Source organism: Punctularia strigosozonata (genome assembly GCF_000264995.1).
Source record: "Punctularia strigosozonata HHB-11173 SS5 unplaced genomic scaffold PUNSTscaffold_5, whole genome shotgun sequence".
In the NCBI taxonomy this organism is placed as follows: domain Eukaryota; kingdom Fungi; phylum Basidiomycota; class Agaricomycetes; order Corticiales; family Punctulariaceae; genus Punctularia; species Punctularia strigosozonata.
In genome coordinates this window covers 1,119,469-1,138,182 of record NW_006767437.1, presented here as the reverse complement: position 1 = coordinate 1,138,182, position 18,714 = coordinate 1,119,469, and the positions used below count along the sequence as shown (strand labels likewise).

Below are 18,714 nucleotides of genomic sequence, written 5' to 3'. Positions count from 1 at the left end.
TATTTCAAAACGGGTGAGGTGTGGATTTTGAGTATGCGCAATGCGCGTATGTACAACCATATTACAAGATTGGATGGGCATATATACTACATTAGGATTTCAAGAATGCGCAAGAACGGAATCGAGATTAGAATTTGAAGAATTCGTTTTGCGACGGATGAGTGGCATATTTTAAATACAAGAAAAGTCCACATTGGTTGACCCAATCAGCGGCCCGTGAGTGGGCAGTCAGCAACCCGTGAGCGGGCAGTCAACGACCCGTGAGCGCGGACGTGATCGTCCACCGTGTTACCAGTGGATCGACGTCGGTTGCCGCGCATGCGACAGAAGGGGCGAGATAGGGCAGCAATGCGCTGGCCGGCGGCGAGCGACCACACGCTCGCGTCAGGCGGACAGGCGGGCCTAAATCGACTTCTACAGACGAGATTAATAAATCACGATGTTCCGTCTCTGCATGCGGGAAACAAACGCACCTAAAGGACAGCTTCAAGCGCTTTCTCGGCGTGTATCTTCAATGCATTTAGCACGGGTTTGACGCGTCGATCCGCCTTCAAGACATCTTTCCAGACTGAATTTCTCAGCACCTGGCTTCTGCGAGGATCTCGACAATCCAGAAGGCGGCGCTGGAAGAAGTCCTCGGCATTTTCGCTCCACCATCCTCGACCAATTGAAGATCCATTCCAAGTATCAGGCGATGGCCACCATGACGCAGTTCCGGAGGAATGTTTGCCGATGATGAGATTGATCTCATCAGCCGTCAGCAAGTCGTCGACGTATTCAACGTTGTCAACGACAATGTGAAGGCCGATGTTGTCATGATGAGCTCTATCCGACGGAGGGCCGAGCGCGACAGACTCATCGTACATGTGCTGGACGATGCGCCATATTATACCGCCTGCTAGGAACGCTGCACGAAGGACCTTGCGATGATCCCGACAAGACAGGTAGTCACTTAGGTCGTCCACATACGATTGAAAATCCCGTATGACGCGGACGGGCGAGTGGATCACGATTTTCCGCGACGACGGCCTCTTCCTCCGGTCGAGTAGATTAAAAGGGACACCCATCTGCAACAACCAGACGGCGACGTCTTCAACGGCTTGCATGGCGCTGGTGATGATCTCCAGAACGAACGCGGGATCCTGAAGGTAAACAACACAACGATCCTCGATGCCAAGGGACCGCAGAGCCCAACCATTTTGAACCGGTACGCAGCGCCAGTTGTTCGTCAGCCTCATCTGAAGTATGTGCGATGATTCCAACCGGTATAGCCATGACGGGGGCGGAGGGAACAAGGCTGAGTTGGCAGGGGCCGACATCTTGGAACCGAGGATAAGCGACCCGATGAACCCGAGCACCTCATTTGCGGTCTGAGCCGATATACCAGCGTCGAGATGTTCCTCACGGTCACCCGGCAAGAAGTACCCCAGGACTTTATAAGCGTGATATAACGTATCGACCTGGAGGTTTGTGGTATTAACGGGGAAAGCTGTACCCGGGAGGGGCAGAAGACCGAAATGCTCCCGCAACAGTCTAAGAGGATGCCTCACGGGGAACGTCATGTCGTCCAAAAACATGGGATCGGGACGTCGTCGGTTAGGCACGAAGACAGCACCATCATCCTGGGCATTGGTAGTCCCGTCAATGTCCACCGGATCCACATCCGACGGAGCAGGAGTGAGACTAGGAGGACCAGGGGCATCGATGTCCATCGGATCCACATCCGAAGACAGCGACGCTGTAGGCGTCGTCCCGCGTGGGGTAGTATTAACCAACGACGCATCCGGCGATACCGATACAGGCACCCACGAAGACGTCGAAGCCCCCGACACGGTCCCGAACGAGGGACCTGACAAAGTCGAAGTGGACGGCGTAGTCGACCGAAGCGGGAACGCAGATGATTGGGTCGGAGAGGTCGGTGGTGGCGCAGAAGATGAGGCTGGCGACGCCGTCGACAACAACGATGGTACTTGGGATGACGATGACGACACCGCAGACAAGGGCAGGGACGACACAGACGACGATGGCGGGGGGGCCGGCGCAGACGACGAGGGCGTGAGGGCTGGCGCAGAGGGCGAGGGCGGCGTTGGCATCGGCCTGGACGTCGAAGCTGAGGCCGGAGCGGGCTCCGACAGTGAGGGCACACGCATCGGCTCGGGTTCCCCGGGCGGGAGGGGGGGGTTGAAGTCAATGTCACGGTACAACGGTGTAGGAACGAGTTCATCGGGGTTGTCGTCCTCGTCACCGTAAGCAGACACATAGTCTTCGTCTTCGTCCATGCAGGCATAAGGATCGCGCTTCTCCTCCTCCTCCTTCTTCTTCCAATAGGAGCCATGGGTAACAAAGTCATAGCTTAAATCCCATTCGTCGAGGACGGAGTCATACTTCTTCTTCCAAGGGTTCCTCAAGTCATTCCATATCGTTTCCCGATTCCACTCAGGAACCCTCTGACGAATACCGTCCTGCCACTCAAAGATTACAGCTGTACCACCTTGCGAAGGCAAAGGATATCTGGCTGCGTTGGCTTCACGGGACAATCGGCTTTGGCGGAGTCGAGGATTCTCGAGGTGGTTGATATAATAGTTGTGGTAATCGCGGCGACGGATGTGGAAAGTGCGGAAATCCTGACCCTCTTCCCATCGAAGACTGGGTATAACCTCCCCGGCGTGATACCTTTTCTTCTCGTGGTTTCGCTGGGCGTCGAGGACCTGTGTGTTGCCAAATATATGCGGCGGGCGAACTGCCGGTACGATGCCGTACTCCGTCAGCGAAGGCTCCATACGCGGTACGGGCTGATACGGTGTGGACGGGCGGGGCGGTGACGCAGTTCCCCAGGTACTCATCCCCCAGTCCTGCGAATGCCAATCGCTTGATCCCCAACCAGGTGAAGGATCAGCCCAATTTCCCGGCGTCCCCCAGTTGGAAGACGAAGGGGCCGGTAAGCCGGTGCTTGGAATCCACGGCTCGTCCTGCGACGGGAAAGAACCAGGTACAGACGTCGACGTCGACGCGGCCGTGGTACGAGAACGGCGCGGGCGGGGTGCGGGGGACAGTGGGTGGCCTGTCAGGTCGATCGCACTGCGAGCTTGTTCAGGTGTGGGTCGAAGGTCCGCCGATAGTTCGCGTGGCAATTTCAAAAGAAGGGTCTGTGCGTCACCCCAGTAAATGTAGATCGGTACGTTGGCGTTGATGAAAAATCGAAAAGAGCAGTCCGGAAGCAGACTCCCCGGGTACCAATAGAACCCGATCCTGGGCAAACTGCGATCGTTCCGAACCACCCACGACTTCGACAAGACGTCGACGAACGCGGGGTCCAGACGTGGACCGTAATTGTAAGTTTCAAGTATGGTGCTCCAGGCGTCTGGGTTGCTTGCGGTATCATTGACCATGGCGACCAAGAACGCGAGTTTGGTTGCAAGGAGTACGAGCGCACGCCTCGCAGCGAAAGCATTATCGCGAGCGAGGGTCTCGCTGGTCCATTCCATGTAGGAGAACGACGAGGGTGGATCGAACGGACGCAAAAACCTGACCATGAACGTCTGAGGCAAAAAAGCCATCGTGGAGATCCACTTCTCCAACCATGCGATGGCGGTGAGGAACCGCTCTTCGAGTCCTGCCCAGCTCTCGGCGTGCACACATCGGAAGCAAGACTCCTCGTTGGGGATCATATTCATTTTGTCGCGAGGCACATAGGAGAGAGACTCCAACGGAGTGCCGTGGAATTGGGTAGGTTGAGGGTAAAACGGGGCGAAGTAGCAGCTATTGTGTAGCCATTGACGTTCGTGCAGATGTTTGATACGGTACTCGAGGGGAGGGACACTCATTTCAGGCTGCGTCGGGGTCCCTTCCGGCGGTGCATGATTGCGAGTAGGCGACGCCCAGAGGACTCCGTCGCGCCTGAACACGTACAATTGCCTGTTTCTGTATTGCCATCAGTTGCTACTCAAACAGGAAAGTGCGAAACAAAACTGACCCAAGCATGACTCCAACGAACGGTTCTCAAGCACGGAGGGATGCGTTATTCGATATTCGACTGCAGAGAGATAATATTAGGGTCGCCTTACAGAAGAAAGTACCAAAAAAAAACGCGCCTTTAGTACGAGGACGATGCACGAGCGGTGCCGAATACCTGCCCCAGAGGACCACACCTCTGAGACGAGTACCAGCCGACCAACGGGATGACAAGAGCAGACGTAGGTTCGAATCCACACTCAATGGCGTTGGGTCCACACTCAACGGCACCGAGACGAGACCACGGCGTTTGCGAGGGCGAGAGGAACGGCAGTGAGGCTGAGACAACAGAGGGACCACTCCCTCTGCGACGTCGAAGTAAGAGGATAAGGGGAGAGAAAGGAGCGGAAGGAATAGATATACAATATCGTCACCGTCCGCCGACTGTCCCACCGCAGTGCCAAGAGGGACCAATGACGCACCAATCCCGCGCCGCCGTCGCATTCGGCCGAGAGCACCCCACCAATGGGGAGTCGGCATCAGTCGGCACGTTAGCGGCATCTACCCCACGAGGCGGCACACGAGGCGGCGCCTACCCCAGGAAATGGCGCACGACGCGGCCTTTAGCCAAGAAGTAGCACACGACGCGGCATTTATCACATCACCCTTTAATTTGTTTGGACTTCGCCGCTCATCTTCCCTGGCCTTGACCTTCGCCTTCCTCGGCACCGTCCTCGCCGTTGCCTTATGCTTAGCCATTTCCTTTCGTTCAGCCCGCCTCGCGATGTGGATCACGAGCACACGACGCGGCATTTATCACATCACCCTTTAATTTGTTTGGACTTCGCCGCTCATCTTCCCTGGCCTCAACCTTCGCCTTCCTCGGCGCCGTCCTCGCCGTTGCCTTATGCTTAGCCAATTCCTTTCGTTCAACCCGCCTCGCGATGTGGATCGCGAGCGCAGCCCTGTCGTCCTCGTGGAGGTCGTCGCTGTTGTCGCTGTTATCGCTGTCGTCGCTCTCCTCGTTGCCATCCTCGTTGCCATCCTCGTGGCCATCCTCGTTGCCATCCTCGTGGCCATCCTCCTTGCCATCCTCGTCGCCATCCCCCTCGCCTTCCTCGTTGCCTTATCCTGAGCCATCCCCTTCTGTTTGAACCCGCCTGCAATGTGGATTGATGTTCTCTTCTGCTGAAACCCTCATCGCCATTGCCATTGCCGTCGCCCGTGCCGTCGCCGTAGCCTGATCTTAAGCCTGCTCGCGATGTGGATCGCGAGCGCAGCTTCATCGTGTTGTCTCCTTCTTTGCACCGTCTCTCGTTTGCTCGCGATGCGGATTGCAAGCGCGGGCAAGTCACCGTAGTCTCCTCGCCGGCGTGAATTGTGCGGCCTCTGTAAGTCTTCTTGACCTGATCCCATTTACTCTCATTCTTACGTCTCGGTACTCCATCAGCCCAGCTCCGTCAGAGCGCACCGACTAGTACCCGAACGGAACCTCAAGGGCAACATATGTGTCGGCTTGGACGTTGGACATCGGCGTGAGTTGCGCCCGATATCCAGACCGTCGACGCCGTAAGTCCTGATCTCGTCCTGTTTCTTATACCGTCTCATGCTCTTACAGGGCAGGATAGACACTTTCTGCATCTTCCATCGGCCCATTTCCGTGATGTTCGCGGTGTGGTCCGCGAACCACGGTAGACATCCGGCCGCGCTAGTGTCCATACCCATCCTCCTGTGAAACACTGCCAGACGCCGTCAGCATCCCGGAACGCAAAACCCCTGGATTCGCCAAGACGCTATGCCGTTTTTTCGTGATGTTTGCGGTGTGGACCGCGAACTACGGTAGACATCTAGCGTCCCGGTAACATCCTCGTCCATCCTTCTGCGAAACGCTGCAAGACGCCGTCAGCGTCCCCAAAAGCAAAACTCTTGAATTCGATGAGGACTACAGAACGCCGAGCAATGCTGGTCGCACAGTTCCCTGCCAGTATGACTTGATATCTGACCCAGGCTGCGTTTCCTGTTGGCCAATCAGATAATATTCACTTCCCCATTCCTGCCTGGCACGTACCAACATCTTATATATCATCCAGATGGCGAAAAGCCAACTCCCCATTGTCTTTATGATATCGCTAATCCCTCGCGCCACGTTTGTTATGGACCGTGTCTTCGGCGGCGGCTGCTGCTCCAATGGCTTCACCAGTTTACCCTTCCATATCGATATCGAGCTTGGCAATCCGCTACTCGATGTCCCACATGCAACCAAGGATTCTTGGTCATCTGCAAATGTCTGGACATATTTCAGTGATGTCGTCCTCTGGATTGTGGAATCCAACGCACCGCGACTGTTTGCGTGTATCCGCTCTCCCCGTGATGGAGGATTGCCTGCGGATGTCCCCCAGCCCTTTCGAACACGTATACATCGCCGTGGTCGCTCCCCACAACCACTGTTTGCCCTCGCTCTCCAAAAACGGCTTGCTTCGGAACCCTTCGTGTTGGTCGCCCCGTCGAGAAGACGTTAAGGCAGCTTCCCGTTTCGGTGCTATGAACCGCAAAGGCGTCCGTGTTGTCGACAAGTACTTCTCCGCGTTCCACGTCAAAAGTTCCGTTACCTCTGCGCGTTATCTGAGTTACACCGGGATCCGAAGGAACCGTTCTACTCACATTACCCTGCACACCTGACGCGGCGTGCCAACTTTGACCTCCCCCTCCTCATTACGGATCGTGTAACTGCTCATTCATGAATGCGCGTATGCCTGAGAACGCGGAGTTGCACGTACATCATGCCATCGAACATCCCGAGGACAAAGATATCCTGGTCCCCAGAGAACGCGACCGTCCTGGCGACCGTCTTCTCCATCTGCACAGCGTAGACCTCCATCACGGCGAGGGGTGTAATATCGAACAGTGCGTTAACACGGTCCCTTGTGGCAATCGCCAGCTTGAACTGGGCTGGTTGCCCGCGCGTTGCGAGGGAGGTAACCTCCGTCCCTTCTGCAACACGAATAGTATGCCACTCCTGGAGCGCACCCTCTCGCTGTCCCCAGATTTTGATGTAGCCATATGCGGTGCCTAACACGAGCGTATCGCCGATCCACTCGATGGCCATCACCGCTCCGTAGACCCGTGGGTCGTATACTGGAGTACCCCCTTGAATAGACGCCGTCTCGACGCATACCACATGGAAACCGAACTCCCCTGCGCCAGTCAGTGAAAAGACGTGTCCGGCTGTCGTGGTCCTCACCTCCACAAGCCAGTGATTTTCCGTCGGGGGAGAACGCGAGCTTATACACCGCTTTCTCATTCCGGATCTGGACACGACCAGCGCATGTGAAACGGTTGGCAGAGCGCATCCACTTTGTGAGTTCCGGCGATGACGACGACGACAACGACAACGATGACATGGTGAGTATTTAGCGTTCGTGCAGAGCTTCTGACCGTTTTATAATGCTTACATCTCCAATTGTCAGTGTCGCTCGTTGGGCGACTGCTATTGTGTCGTCTCCCTTGCGACGTTGCCTGTGCTAGCGACGTATGGAATCACCCGAGGCTCCGCTGTCTACAAGCTATTATTCCCCGCTGTCTACAAGCTATTATTCCGCGGCTTTCTTGGCAAGCGTCGATTGTCCTTCATTTGTCGACTACAAATTTGTCGTCTCCTTTCCGACGTTGCCTGTGGTGGCGATGTCTCCACCCCGTGGATCTCCTCGAGGCTTCGCTGGTTACGAGTTATTGTCTCATCGCTTTCTTTGCGATGTTGACTGCGGTGGCGACGTCCTCAGATGCCGCTCATTTGTGAATAATCATTGTTTCGTTCCCTTTGCAACGTTGCCTGTGGTGGCAACGTCTCCCCGCCACGGATCTACCGGAGGCTCCGCTGGTTACCTATTATCCCGCCGCTTTCTCTGTCATTCCCTTTGCAACGTTGCCTGTGGTGGCAACGTCTCCCCGCCACGGATCTACCGGAGGCTCCGCTGGTTACCTATTATCCCGCCGCTTTCTCTGCGATATCGCGTTGCCTGTGGTGACGTCCCGGGATGGACTTTATTGTCAGCACTTTTGTTATGTCCCTCGCGACGTTTCAACGCAGTTGACATGTAATTTCCTTTTTGGGACAAGCCGCTGCACAGAAACACAATAAGACAGCATCCCAACTCAGGATAAAGTCCAAGTGGTCTGCGTCCGGGTGTTATGATCCAACAACATGGAGTCGACATTGTCTATCTATCCTTTCTATCAACCGCCGTCGCCCCCCCCTCTCAGATATGTCTTACTCCCATTGCTCGACTTCGATAGTATCCTTTACCCGTCATCTCCACCATCGGCTCTACCCAACATCGAGGTTGTCCCTGGTGGCCCCGACCGCCATACCAGGAGGAAACTCACTATCTGCGGCCACCCATATCAGATACGCCAGCTGCGCAGCCCCAAGCCACCCGGCGATCGTGCTTATTCCTCCCCGCCGGAACCGGAGTCGAAGCTCATCCCCTCGACTATGCCTACATCAGCAACGCGTGCTTCTACGGTGCAGCCGTTCATTGCACCGCAGTTGGCGCCTCCTCGTCGCTCCTCATCACAGCCCCCTAGGCAGACGTCTGTCCCTCCTCGTCCCTCGTCACAACCTCCTCGCGCTGCGACACCTCGCCATATCTCCCGACAATCCCGAAAACTTGCACCGGGTCCCGGCCGTCTTCTTCCTGTGGTGGAGGAAGTAGTCGGGCTCCCATCCGAGGACCGGCGTGTACGCTGGAATCATTCCGGCGCGACTGATGAAGAAGAAGTAGACGAGCTTGAGCCGTCGGATGCTGAACCGCCTCTGAAAAAGCCTGCAGGGGACTGTGGCCGCCCCTCACGGGGTGGATACACGCTCGAGAGTGCGCTTGCAGTCACCGCGAAGGAGTACGCCAATATGAAGGTCAGGAGTTGGCTTATCTACCGCATCTATTCTGCCGCATCTATTCTGACGAGATTGTCAGGACACAATCAACGAGATTGTCGCGCAGCATTGCGACCATCGCAAACTATTGAGTGCTCAGACCGCTGAGGCAAGAAAGCGTGCACGTGCTGCGGTTGGAACCGCCTTTCCTGAGTTGGTCGAGCGCTACGTCGGTGCCTGGCCCATCGATGATTTTCTCAATGCACGCTTGAGATATACCGTGGGCCGTCACAGAGAGGGTCGCCCCGTTCCCCAGTCCAATAAAGATGTATCGTAGCTCAATCTAGTGGTACACGTGTATTCTTTTACGTTATGCAATGGAAATTGTCAAAGCACTCGATATAAAGTCCAGTTTGGGAAGGAAGGCCAAAAAATACTTCCCCGTACTTTTTACCATGCCCACCGAGTATTCCGAGTGGTCGGATGACTCTGGGGATGAGAGAAACCAGTCTGCCCCTCAATTGTTTGATCTACATACGTTCACAAGTCGCGTATTCCCTGAGTACATATTGGAAATCACTGGCATCCGCAAAGAGGAGAGCCGCAGACTGCAGGCACTGCGTACGTGGAGCGAGGTAACGGTTCCGGCCGTCTTTCAGAGACAATAACAGCTCATCACCATTACAGCGCCTCGGTCCTGTGCGCAAGTTTGTTTGGATTGCTGAACAGTGTGTCCGGATTTACTTCGCGACTGCCGACGGCCAGCGGGCTTCATGCCAATTTCGCGGAGGCACGGTTATTATCGACGGTGTCGGACGGGTGGGGCTGCTACCCCTGCAAACTTCGCCTTATTTGCACTCGCGACATGGTCGCATCCGTTCATTATTCATTAATGATGCTAGCTTTAAAATGTATTCATAACTACTCAATTATATGCTAGCAAGACGCGCAGAACGGCGAGGACCTGTGGTATCTACGTCGAATGAAATCTCTCGTGGCAAGCACGATTTCCGGGTGCGACAGACTTTGGCGAAGTCCCGAATGAACCTGAATAGAAGGAAGAGTTCAGATTAACCGATGGTTGAATAGAATGCACCTACAATCCAAGTGCCAAGTCGGCCAAAGCGTGGTCACGACTGCGCATGTTGACAATGCATCCGGGCCTGCGGACGCCGGCTCGCGCAACCAGAACGTCACCGCGGAAAGGAATGGAACCGGTAGAATTTCCAGGTAAACCAACGTTCACTCGCAGCCGCACATGGCGCTTGAAGAACACGAGGTATCGGTGGATGCGGGGACCTTCGTGCAAGGTGACGATACAATCGTGAATAAATGGCTGCACCCTTTCATCGTCAAGATAGCGCTCGAGTAGTGGAAATCGGGTAACAGTATCGTCGTCCACATCGAGTTTCACCCCCATAGGAGATGGCAATCGATGCGAGTAAATGCGTCCGGTGATTTTGAAGCTACGGATCTTTTGCAGAGGTCAGCATAGTAACGACGAGATTGATCCGATGGTACGACCTCTCCATGGGTGGGTGTGCAGCGGCGACGAGAGGACGGCATATTCTGATACGGGGTCAATGTGAATGACAAACGTCGCCGATGGTGGGCATTTTATGTCGACGAGATGATCGTCCAACTCCCCTGTGCTGCAACGACCGTAGCGTTGAGGGCCTCCGAGCTCCGCCGCACAGACAATACCGCACGGGAGCACCAATGGAGGCGGACTCGTTTACAATTGAACTCGGTGACCGGTCGTCGGTGAGTGTGAGGAAGGTACAACGGTCGTCGGATCAACGCAGAGTTTCTCGGAGACGTAGGCGTCCGGTAGCAAGAGACCACTCCCTCACTAAAAGACGGGACGTCGGCAATTGTGGGGAGGGTACTATGGTCGTCGAATTGACGCGGAACCTCTCGGAACACAGGCATCCGGTAGCAAGGGACCACTCCCTCACTAAAAGACAACGAGGGAATGCATTGTCACGGCGTCCACGCGTCGTAGAAAATAATAAGGATTGGCATCCGCAGGTGGTGGCAAAGTCGTCTCCTATTGTTGCGATGAGACCAGAGCACGTGATAGGTAACAATCTCTGCCATAAAGTTAAAACTGGGAGGGCGCTGAGCACAAAGCAGATACCTACGCCATGTCTGCTGAACATCCTGACTTGAACAGGAGCGGCAACCAAGCCAACAGTAACGATGTCTCCATGTCCGACGGTGACTTTGCGTCATCCGGCTCCCCGGGAGACGTGGACATGTCCGAGTCCGCCGTATGGTCCGGCACAGAGGTATGAGATCCTAATGGCGTCAAACCGCATGAGCTGACTTTCATAACTCAGGCGGCGCTGCTTGCGAGCGAGGTAGGATTTGCGGCGACGCACGCAAGCGGTTGGACGACGCCCGCCGCGATTCCGACATTGTCGTTGGCGGCTCCCCTCAGCCCAATGCCTATCCTCTTCGCACCGGCGGCCACTAGCGAGGGAAACGTATTCCCCATGTCACTGTCCACAACCCGGTTCGGCCCAGTGCCTGATCTCTTCGTACACAGACCTCCCAGTGAGGTTAACGTGCCTGGTGCATTCCCAATGTTGCCATCTCCAGCTCCTCTCAGTTCAAGTGCCGTCGCACCGGCATATCCTGCTGAGGGTTCTCGAGTATCGACACCGCTAGACGGACCTTCCTCAACGACGAATGAAGCAAACGAGGTAGATTGCATATTATGTCGTCCACTTCTCGGTCTAATCGTTTACAGAGCACGCCGCGCGCAAGGTCGGCAAGTGTAGCGCCAACCGAGACCTCGAACGATGGTGGTAGGTCCTGATACAGCTCACTTCTGCTGCAAGCTGAAGCCGAGGTTGATACACAGGCCATCCACGAGAGTTCACTTTCGTGTTGTCCCAGCCCGAAACCACCCGCGCGCAAAAGCGGGCACGGAGTGCGACACCTGCTACAGGCAGGAAGCTGACGCCGTCGCAGAGCGTCCAGCTGGAGCAAAATCATCGTCTCAGGAGGACGCTGGCGCAAAGGAACTCGACCCTGAGTGCCACCTCTCGGAGTATGATGGAGCTGAGGACGAGGACCCAGGAGATGGACGCCGCCACGCGAGATAGGCTGGTCGAGGCGAACAAGGAACTTGAGACGTTGAAGGAGGACTTAGCCAAAAAGGACGAGTTGGTGCAGGAGCTGCAGAGCCGGGTTTGCGTCGCTGTAACGAAGATGGAAGAGATGGAGGCAAAGATGGAGACACGGTTCGTGCGATTCTTACAGGTACGAACTCCTCATTACGGGTGAGGGAAAGAAACTCAACCAGGCTATACAGCAACTGGAGACCGCCAGACAAGCAACGGTCGCGGGCGACACCACCTCGCCTGCACCTCCGGTCAAAGACCCGTCGGTCCCGTCTTCAACGACGCCACTGATCGAACCAGCTCCACCATTGACGACATCGCCAATCGAACCAGCCCTACCATCGACGACACCGCCAGCCGAGCCACCTCGGCCAACAGATGCGGATGGGATGAACACTGGCAGACAGTCGGAACCAGGCCCACCACGTACAAGCTCAGGTCATAGGTCGTCCAAGGGGCCACCCGCTGGCACCTCAAGGATATATGAGTGGGAAGACACGGTGGTTGGGCGAGCATCGAAGGACAGGGCCGCGGCCAAACGATATAAGACGTCCCTGGAGCTCGAGATAGACGAGATGAAGGGGCCACGTCGTCTTTTTCAGCTCGTACGTTTATCATTGCCCTCTTCCTTCGACGGGGGCTGACGAAGTACCAGGCGATAGTCCGTCAGGTTTTCGAGAACGTAATCGGAGTCGGGATGGACAAGGATGCGATCCAGTTGATCGCACCCCCGGAAGCAGTAGTTAATGCATTCCTGGATGGTTCGACCGACGGCCCAACGGAGGCAGACTTTGTCAACTACGCGTTCACCGACATCTCGCCCGCCGACAACACTTGGAACCGCGCAGTATGTGCTATCCTCGCGCGGAAATGTATGGGGAGGCAGGATTCAGAGATATGGCAGGTTGGTAAACCTCTTCAACGGATACCAGTCGCAACCTTCCTGTATTGGGAGGACGCCGTTTACCACAAGTGGATGCGCTTGCGAACGGAGTGGATGAAGGCGAGACCTCGCTTGGTGCAGGATCCCAATGAACGGACATGGAGGCACGAGACGACTGCCAGGGGGGCAACGGGAAGGGATAGCAAACGAGATACGCGGTTGCGCAAGGACGCGAAGGATGAGGGCGATGCAAATCGCAAGCGAACTAGAAGAATGGCAGTAGGTCGATGAACCAGATGGAAATAGTCGTGCGCTAACGACATCCCCAGCGTCTCCACAGGCGCAAGAAAATTTGCCACCACAAGTATTGTACGTCGAAGAGTACGACCGAACAGGCTGTGTGGAAGGCGGCCGAGACTACCCTCGATAGGCTCGGTATTGATGGAATGAGTTCCGATGAATCCGACCTCGACGAAGACATGCATGTGGCATATCTCAAACCAAGCGTCATGCTTTGGCGCCGTGACATGGATGCATTCCTAGACGCCATCGATAGCTACCGCTTCGAAGGGGGAGGGGCATTTGCGAACCAAGGCACTAGACCGCTCCCTCGTCGCCGATCTGACAGAGCTACGGCGTGGTTGAAGGGTGCTCATCCGCAGGCTGACGATATCCGCGTTTCGAAGCGTGAGCCCGTGAAGGGTTTGACGCGATCGCTCTATGACGCAGCGTACTTGGAAGAGCATAGCGAAGCGTACATCAACGAAGTCCTGTGTCCCACAGAAGAAGAATGGGCTTTAGTAAATGTTCTTCCGTTCGGGAATTGACTTATAGTACTTACGATACGAGCAATTGCCTGTCTTGACTAGAATATAGGGGTGGGCAGACAGTGGTGATGACGAGGAAGGATACGACGACGATGATGACGGCTACACCCGCTAACCACATCCCGCAATCCACATCGCGGGGCGCAGGTGCGAGATCGAGAGAAGAGCATGCCCACCACGATAACGACAGTGAAGGCCACACCCGCAATCCACATTGCGGGGTGGGAGGGAGATCGAGAAAGATGACAACGACAACGACAACGACAACGACGACAACGACAATGACAATGACAACGACAACGGCGACAACGACGACAACAGCAAAGGACCAGAGAGGAGACGTTGACGACGACCACGGTGAAGGCCACACCCGCGATCCACATCGCGGGTGGGCCACCCGCCTTCACGTCGAGATTTCCGGCCAGATGATGAACAGATGAAGACGAATGAAGACGACGGGTGGTGTCGGGATGGGTGGTCTGTGCGGTGGCGAGATGGGTGGTCTGTGCGGTGGCGGGATGGGTGGTCTGTGCGGTGGTGGGATGGGTGGTCTGTGCGGTGGCGGGATGGGTGGTCTGTGCGGTGGGCGGGTGACCGACGAAGACCGGTGGCCTGTGGCGGAAACCGGAGTCATTCCCTCGCTCCCTCCTCCATCGATCGCCGTGGTGTGTAGACACCTAGTGCGTTTGGACCCTTTCGTGCCCGCTGTTTCCTTGGGGTGTGGACTCCAAGGGCGCAAGGGTACTTTCACTTGTCTCGGTGTGTGGCCGCCGTGACGAGTCCCATGAGCCTTGTTCTCTTTATGGTTACCTTTGGAGTTCGTCCCTTTCGGCTGGGTATGTGGATATCCGGCCTGTCTTGCCTCGGCGCTTTGGAGGAGTTGTCTTAACGACTGGGTATGTGGATACCTTGTCGTGGATGCCTTGTCTGGTGTTTGTTTCGTTGGCCCGACATCGTTGTACGGTATGTCGTTCTTCGTTGTTATATTTTCTTGTTATTGACTAACATATATATAGACCGATTCTTCCAGCAATCGCCCTTCATTCGCCATGCCTGCTCGACGCAGAGATCATCACTTAATCACAGACCGCTTGGATGCCTTGCACCTGCGATTGATTGGCCGACACCCTCCCCCCCTTCCGACCCCTTCTGTACCGAGACCTGTGGAGGACTCGGATGCAGCTGTCCTACAAGGTGATGGCAACCACGCTACACGTAGGCAGATGCGTATCCTCTCCAGCATCAACAAAGGGGTTGAGGATTGTCGGTCGAAGTTCACGCAACCAAGAAGCGTCGAGGTGTGCCTTGAGCTTCGAGGACGCTTGGCCGAGCTTCGATGTGCCGTACATCAACTTAATCGCCAAGTACCGTTGGTCCAAGATGGCAAGAGGGCCGCAGTGGCGCATATCGACACCCTGGAAGAGGATTTGGAGGAGTGGAACAGGTCTCTGGGTCCTCATCTACGATCCGTCATGTTCGACAGTGGTGAGTCTTGTTGAATTCTCACGTGGTCCGTCATAGCTCATAGATATCTTCCAGCTCATCACTTCAGTCGCCCTATCGGCCGATACACCCCCCTGGCGCAAGCCTTGATGACTATCGCATTCATTTGCCACATTATCATGGGCATTGGTCGACGTGACGTGGAATTCATCATCGGCGCCATGATACTTTGCATGGACGTGGCTACGTCCCGCCCGGGAGACTCGTCGCTTCATTCGTCATATCAACAGCTACCAACATCCCTCCAGGCTCTGCTATCAAAATTCGGCGCCGGCGGCAACTTCATTGTATACGCCGTTTGTCCTTCCTGCCATCAGACGTATCCACCCTCCATCATGGGACGGTACCCCGAGGTTTGCACCGGCAAGCCGTCGCCAGAAACGCATTGCCGTCAACATCTAGTCGATAGCAACGGCGATCCACTGAAGACGTACCTCTATCATTCATTCCCCGATTATCTCTCTAGCCTCCTTTCGGATCCGGACCTTGAGAGGGTGATGGACGAGTCGACGGCTTCAATGACAGATCCATCCTTCATGGACGCCGACGACGACACCATCAGGAATCCCTTCCATGCCTCCTTCCTCCAGGGATTCCTAGGCGCGGACTCGCACCCATTCATACGAGACATTCCCGACAACGGTCGCTTCGTCTTCTCGTTATGCGTAGACTTCTTCAATGTTGAAGGGATGAATATTCGTGGTGCCCGTACATCGTGTGGCATAATAGCGCTAGCCTGCTTGAACCTACCTATTGAAATACGATACAAACCACAGAACATGTATCTGGCGGGTATCATTCTTGGACCCAAGGAACCGGCCCGCACTGCGACAAACCATTACATCCGTCCTCTCATCGACGATATGCTCAAGGCATGGCATCCTGGCATTTACATTTCACGAACCGCTCTTCGCCCGCATGGCCGCTTAACGCACAGCGCGATTGTTGTTGGCGTATGCGATCTACCCGCTGCTCGTAAAACGTCTGCCTTGGCCCCATCCATCTCCAAGATTTTCTGCTCGACGTGCACCTGTTGGAACGTCACTGACGACGACGGTAATATCATCCGAGGCTGGCGGGACCTCCTTCGTCGCACGGATCACCTTTCGTGGAGCCGTCGGGATGGCCAAGAGATGCGATGGCATGCGGAACAATGGCGCAACGCAACCTCGTCGAGGGAACAGGACGAAATTTTCAAGCGTCATGGAGTGCGTTGGTCCGAATTGTGGCGCCTGCCCTACTGGGATCCTACTCGCCAGCTCGTTGTTGACCCAATGCATTGCCTGTATGAAGGCTTGGCGAAATTTCATTTCTGCACTGTGCTGGCTCTGTCCGAGTCAAATGCAACGGTTGCACCTAAATCTCAGCCGGCGTTCGTGTTCCCCTTTGCGCTTCCACCCATTGAGGATGAAGAATGTGACGTTGGCGACGACGCGTCCACCGACGTCATGGACGTTGACGATCTTACCTCGACCAGTCAGGACGGGCCTCAGATCGGCGACCAATTAGCTGTTGAATACCCTGCTGAGGTGTCCGACGTGGGTTGGACACCGAAGCAGGTGCAAGATCTGTTCAAGACTCATGATCTGCTCACCTCCGCCATTCGGGGCTCGGAGGATTCAGACGGTCTTTCCTTTGACGAACTTCGGGCCCACCTTGTGAAACGGCTAGCTCTTTCTCTAGACTTTGTCGCCCATGATTTGGGCCTTGACGTCAAAGCGAGCGGGAGACGATCATATCCCACCAAAAAAGAGTATGTATCTGCGTTGATTCAGTGGGTTAGTTGTTCTCTCGTGTTGCGTGAAGGGTCATGTTCTGACATTCGGTTACAGCGTCGTCTTCAACCACTTCGACCCCCCGTCCGACCTGTCTCCTCGAACGACGTATTAACCCGAATTCGTTCCGTGGCTAAGGAAACCACGAAACCATCCTGGGTGGAAGGCATTCCTGAGGATTTTGGTGCCGCCGCAGCCGGGACACCGAAGGCTGCCGAATGGCGCACACTTTTCAGGCTTTATCTACCACTTGCCCTAGTCTCCTTACTGTCGCAATCAACCTCACCTCATTTCATGGCGACCGTTGACAACACCATGGAACTCGTGCTTGCATTGATTGTAGGCTGCCGCGGGACGACTTCCCGACGTCGCGCCGATTCCTACCGCAATCATTTACGCAGCTATATCGAAGGGCTGAAGACTTTGTACCCCAACCTGCAACTGAATTCAATCCACCACCTCGCTTTCCACATTCATGATTTCCTCACGCTTTTTGGCCCCGTTCCATCGTGGTGGTGTTTTCCGTACGAGCGACTCATTGGGAAATTGCAGCGTACGAACCACAACCATATCTTCAGGGAACTGGAGGCCACGATCCATCGTACCTTCGTCTATTCCGGCGGTCTCCTACGATGGCTCTCGCGACCTTCATGTCCAGATATTGTCCGGGCATGCAAACGTCTCTAGGACACAGTATACGCTCCCAAACGGGACGATTTTGTGGCGATGGCTGACGAGGAGGACACATACGCAAAACCGGCTCCGGTACCCGACGACCTGAAGGATATATGTCGTGGCTACACGAAGATCATCCTACGTCGTCACTTGCGATACCACCGCCAGGTCTTCAGTTGTCGTCGAGCTCACATGGGCAACAGCCTCATTACCTACCAGTTAGGCCCCCAAAGCCAAATAGCATCTATCGAGTACATATATCTCTACTGCGGTACTTGGATGTATGCCGTCCGGAACTTCAAAGGTTTGGAGCCTGGCCCGTTTGCAAAGTGGCCGGAATTAGGAGCGTCAATTTGTTCAGCCGATATGGATGAAGACCTCGTACCTGTGGACCCCCAGATCGTTGTGCAACATGTCGCCACCTATCCCTTGTCTGATAGCACCCTTGCTGTCGTTTGCTTGATGCCATCGGTATGGTCATTGCTATCTTCACGAATTATTTCTTACAGTATACTTTTCCAGTCTATTTAGACCCATCTGACCACCATAGGAGTCGATTTATGCCCGCCTGCCTGCCTGACGCGAGCGTGTGGTCGCTCGCCGTCGGCCAGCGCATTGCTGCCCTATCTCGCCCCTTCTGTCGCATGCGCGGCAACCGACGTCGATCCACTGGTAACACGGTGGACGATCACGTCCGCGCTCACGGGTCGTTGACTGCCCGCTCACGGGTTGCTGACTGCCCACTCACGGGCCGCTGATTGGGTCAACCAATGTGGACTTTTCTTGTATTTAAAATATGCCACTCATCCGTCGCAAAACGAATTCTTCAAATTCTAATCTCGATTCCGTTCTTGCGCATTCTTGAAATCCTAATGTAGTATATATGCCCATCCAATCTTGTAATATGGTTGTACATACGCGCATTGCGCATACTCAAAATCCACACCTCACCCGTTTTGAAATAACTAATTGCGCTATTAAATACATGAATACTCGAAGTATTAAAACTTCTTCCGAATCCATCGGTAAAGTGAACCAATCTCAAAATTCGGTTTTGTATCCGGTTATAAATCCAAGGCTAGTGCGAACTTCATAC

The 18,714-nt window shown here is 55.0% G+C and overlaps 5 protein-coding genes across 5 annotated transcripts; 3 read left to right on the top strand and 2 right to left on the bottom strand.

Annotated features, from left to right (window-relative positions):
- Positions 1-473: 473 nt before the first annotated feature.
- Positions 474-3,824, bottom strand: PUNSTDRAFT_133529 (uncharacterized protein; the record flags this gene model as incomplete). The annotated part of the gene is made up of 1 exon (XM_007382967.1): positions 474-3,824. The coding sequence occupies one exon, from the start codon at positions 3,822-3,824 to the stop codon at positions 474-476; it is 3,351 nt and encodes a 1,116-aa protein (XP_007383029.1).
- Positions 3,825-4,720: 896 nt separating this feature from the next.
- PUNSTDRAFT_133528 (WD40 repeat-like protein) lies at positions 4,721-7,352 on the bottom strand (the record flags this gene model as incomplete). The annotated part of the gene is made up of 9 exons (XM_007382966.1): positions 4,721-5,076; positions 5,568-5,690; positions 5,787-5,830; positions 5,898-5,968; positions 6,020-6,238; positions 6,289-6,562; positions 6,613-6,678; positions 6,729-7,146; positions 7,193-7,352. The coding sequence occupies 9 exons, from the start codon at positions 7,350-7,352 to the stop codon at positions 4,721-4,723; spliced, it is 1,731 nt and encodes a 576-aa protein (XP_007383028.1).
- An 800-nt stretch (positions 7,353-8,152) lies between these two features.
- Positions 8,153-9,161, top strand: PUNSTDRAFT_133527 (uncharacterized protein; the record flags this gene model as incomplete). Its single annotated transcript, XM_007382965.1, has 2 exons — positions 8,153-8,863; positions 8,925-9,161. The coding sequence occupies 2 exons, from the start codon at positions 8,153-8,155 to the stop codon at positions 9,159-9,161; spliced, it is 948 nt and encodes a 315-aa protein (XP_007383027.1).
- A 1,810-nt stretch (positions 9,162-10,971) lies between these two features.
- Positions 10,972-13,665, top strand: PUNSTDRAFT_44034 (uncharacterized protein; the record flags this gene model as incomplete). Its single annotated transcript, XM_007382964.1, is given in 7 exon segments — positions 10,972-11,115; positions 11,167-11,187; positions 11,580-11,637; positions 11,694-12,075; positions 12,095-12,560; positions 12,626-13,117; positions 13,234-13,665. The coding sequence occupies 7 exon segments, from the start codon at positions 10,972-10,974 to the stop codon at positions 13,663-13,665; spliced, it is 1,995 nt and encodes a 664-aa protein (XP_007383026.1).
- A 2,153-nt stretch (positions 13,666-15,818) lies between these two features.
- Positions 15,819-17,564, top strand: PUNSTDRAFT_39704 (uncharacterized protein; the record flags this gene model as incomplete). Its single annotated transcript, XM_007382963.1, has 2 exons — positions 15,819-16,727; positions 17,082-17,564. Coding segments are annotated over 2 exons (1,392 nt in total), but the record flags the coding sequence as incomplete, so codon positions are not given.
- Between the last annotated feature and the right edge of the window lie 1,150 nt (positions 17,565-18,714).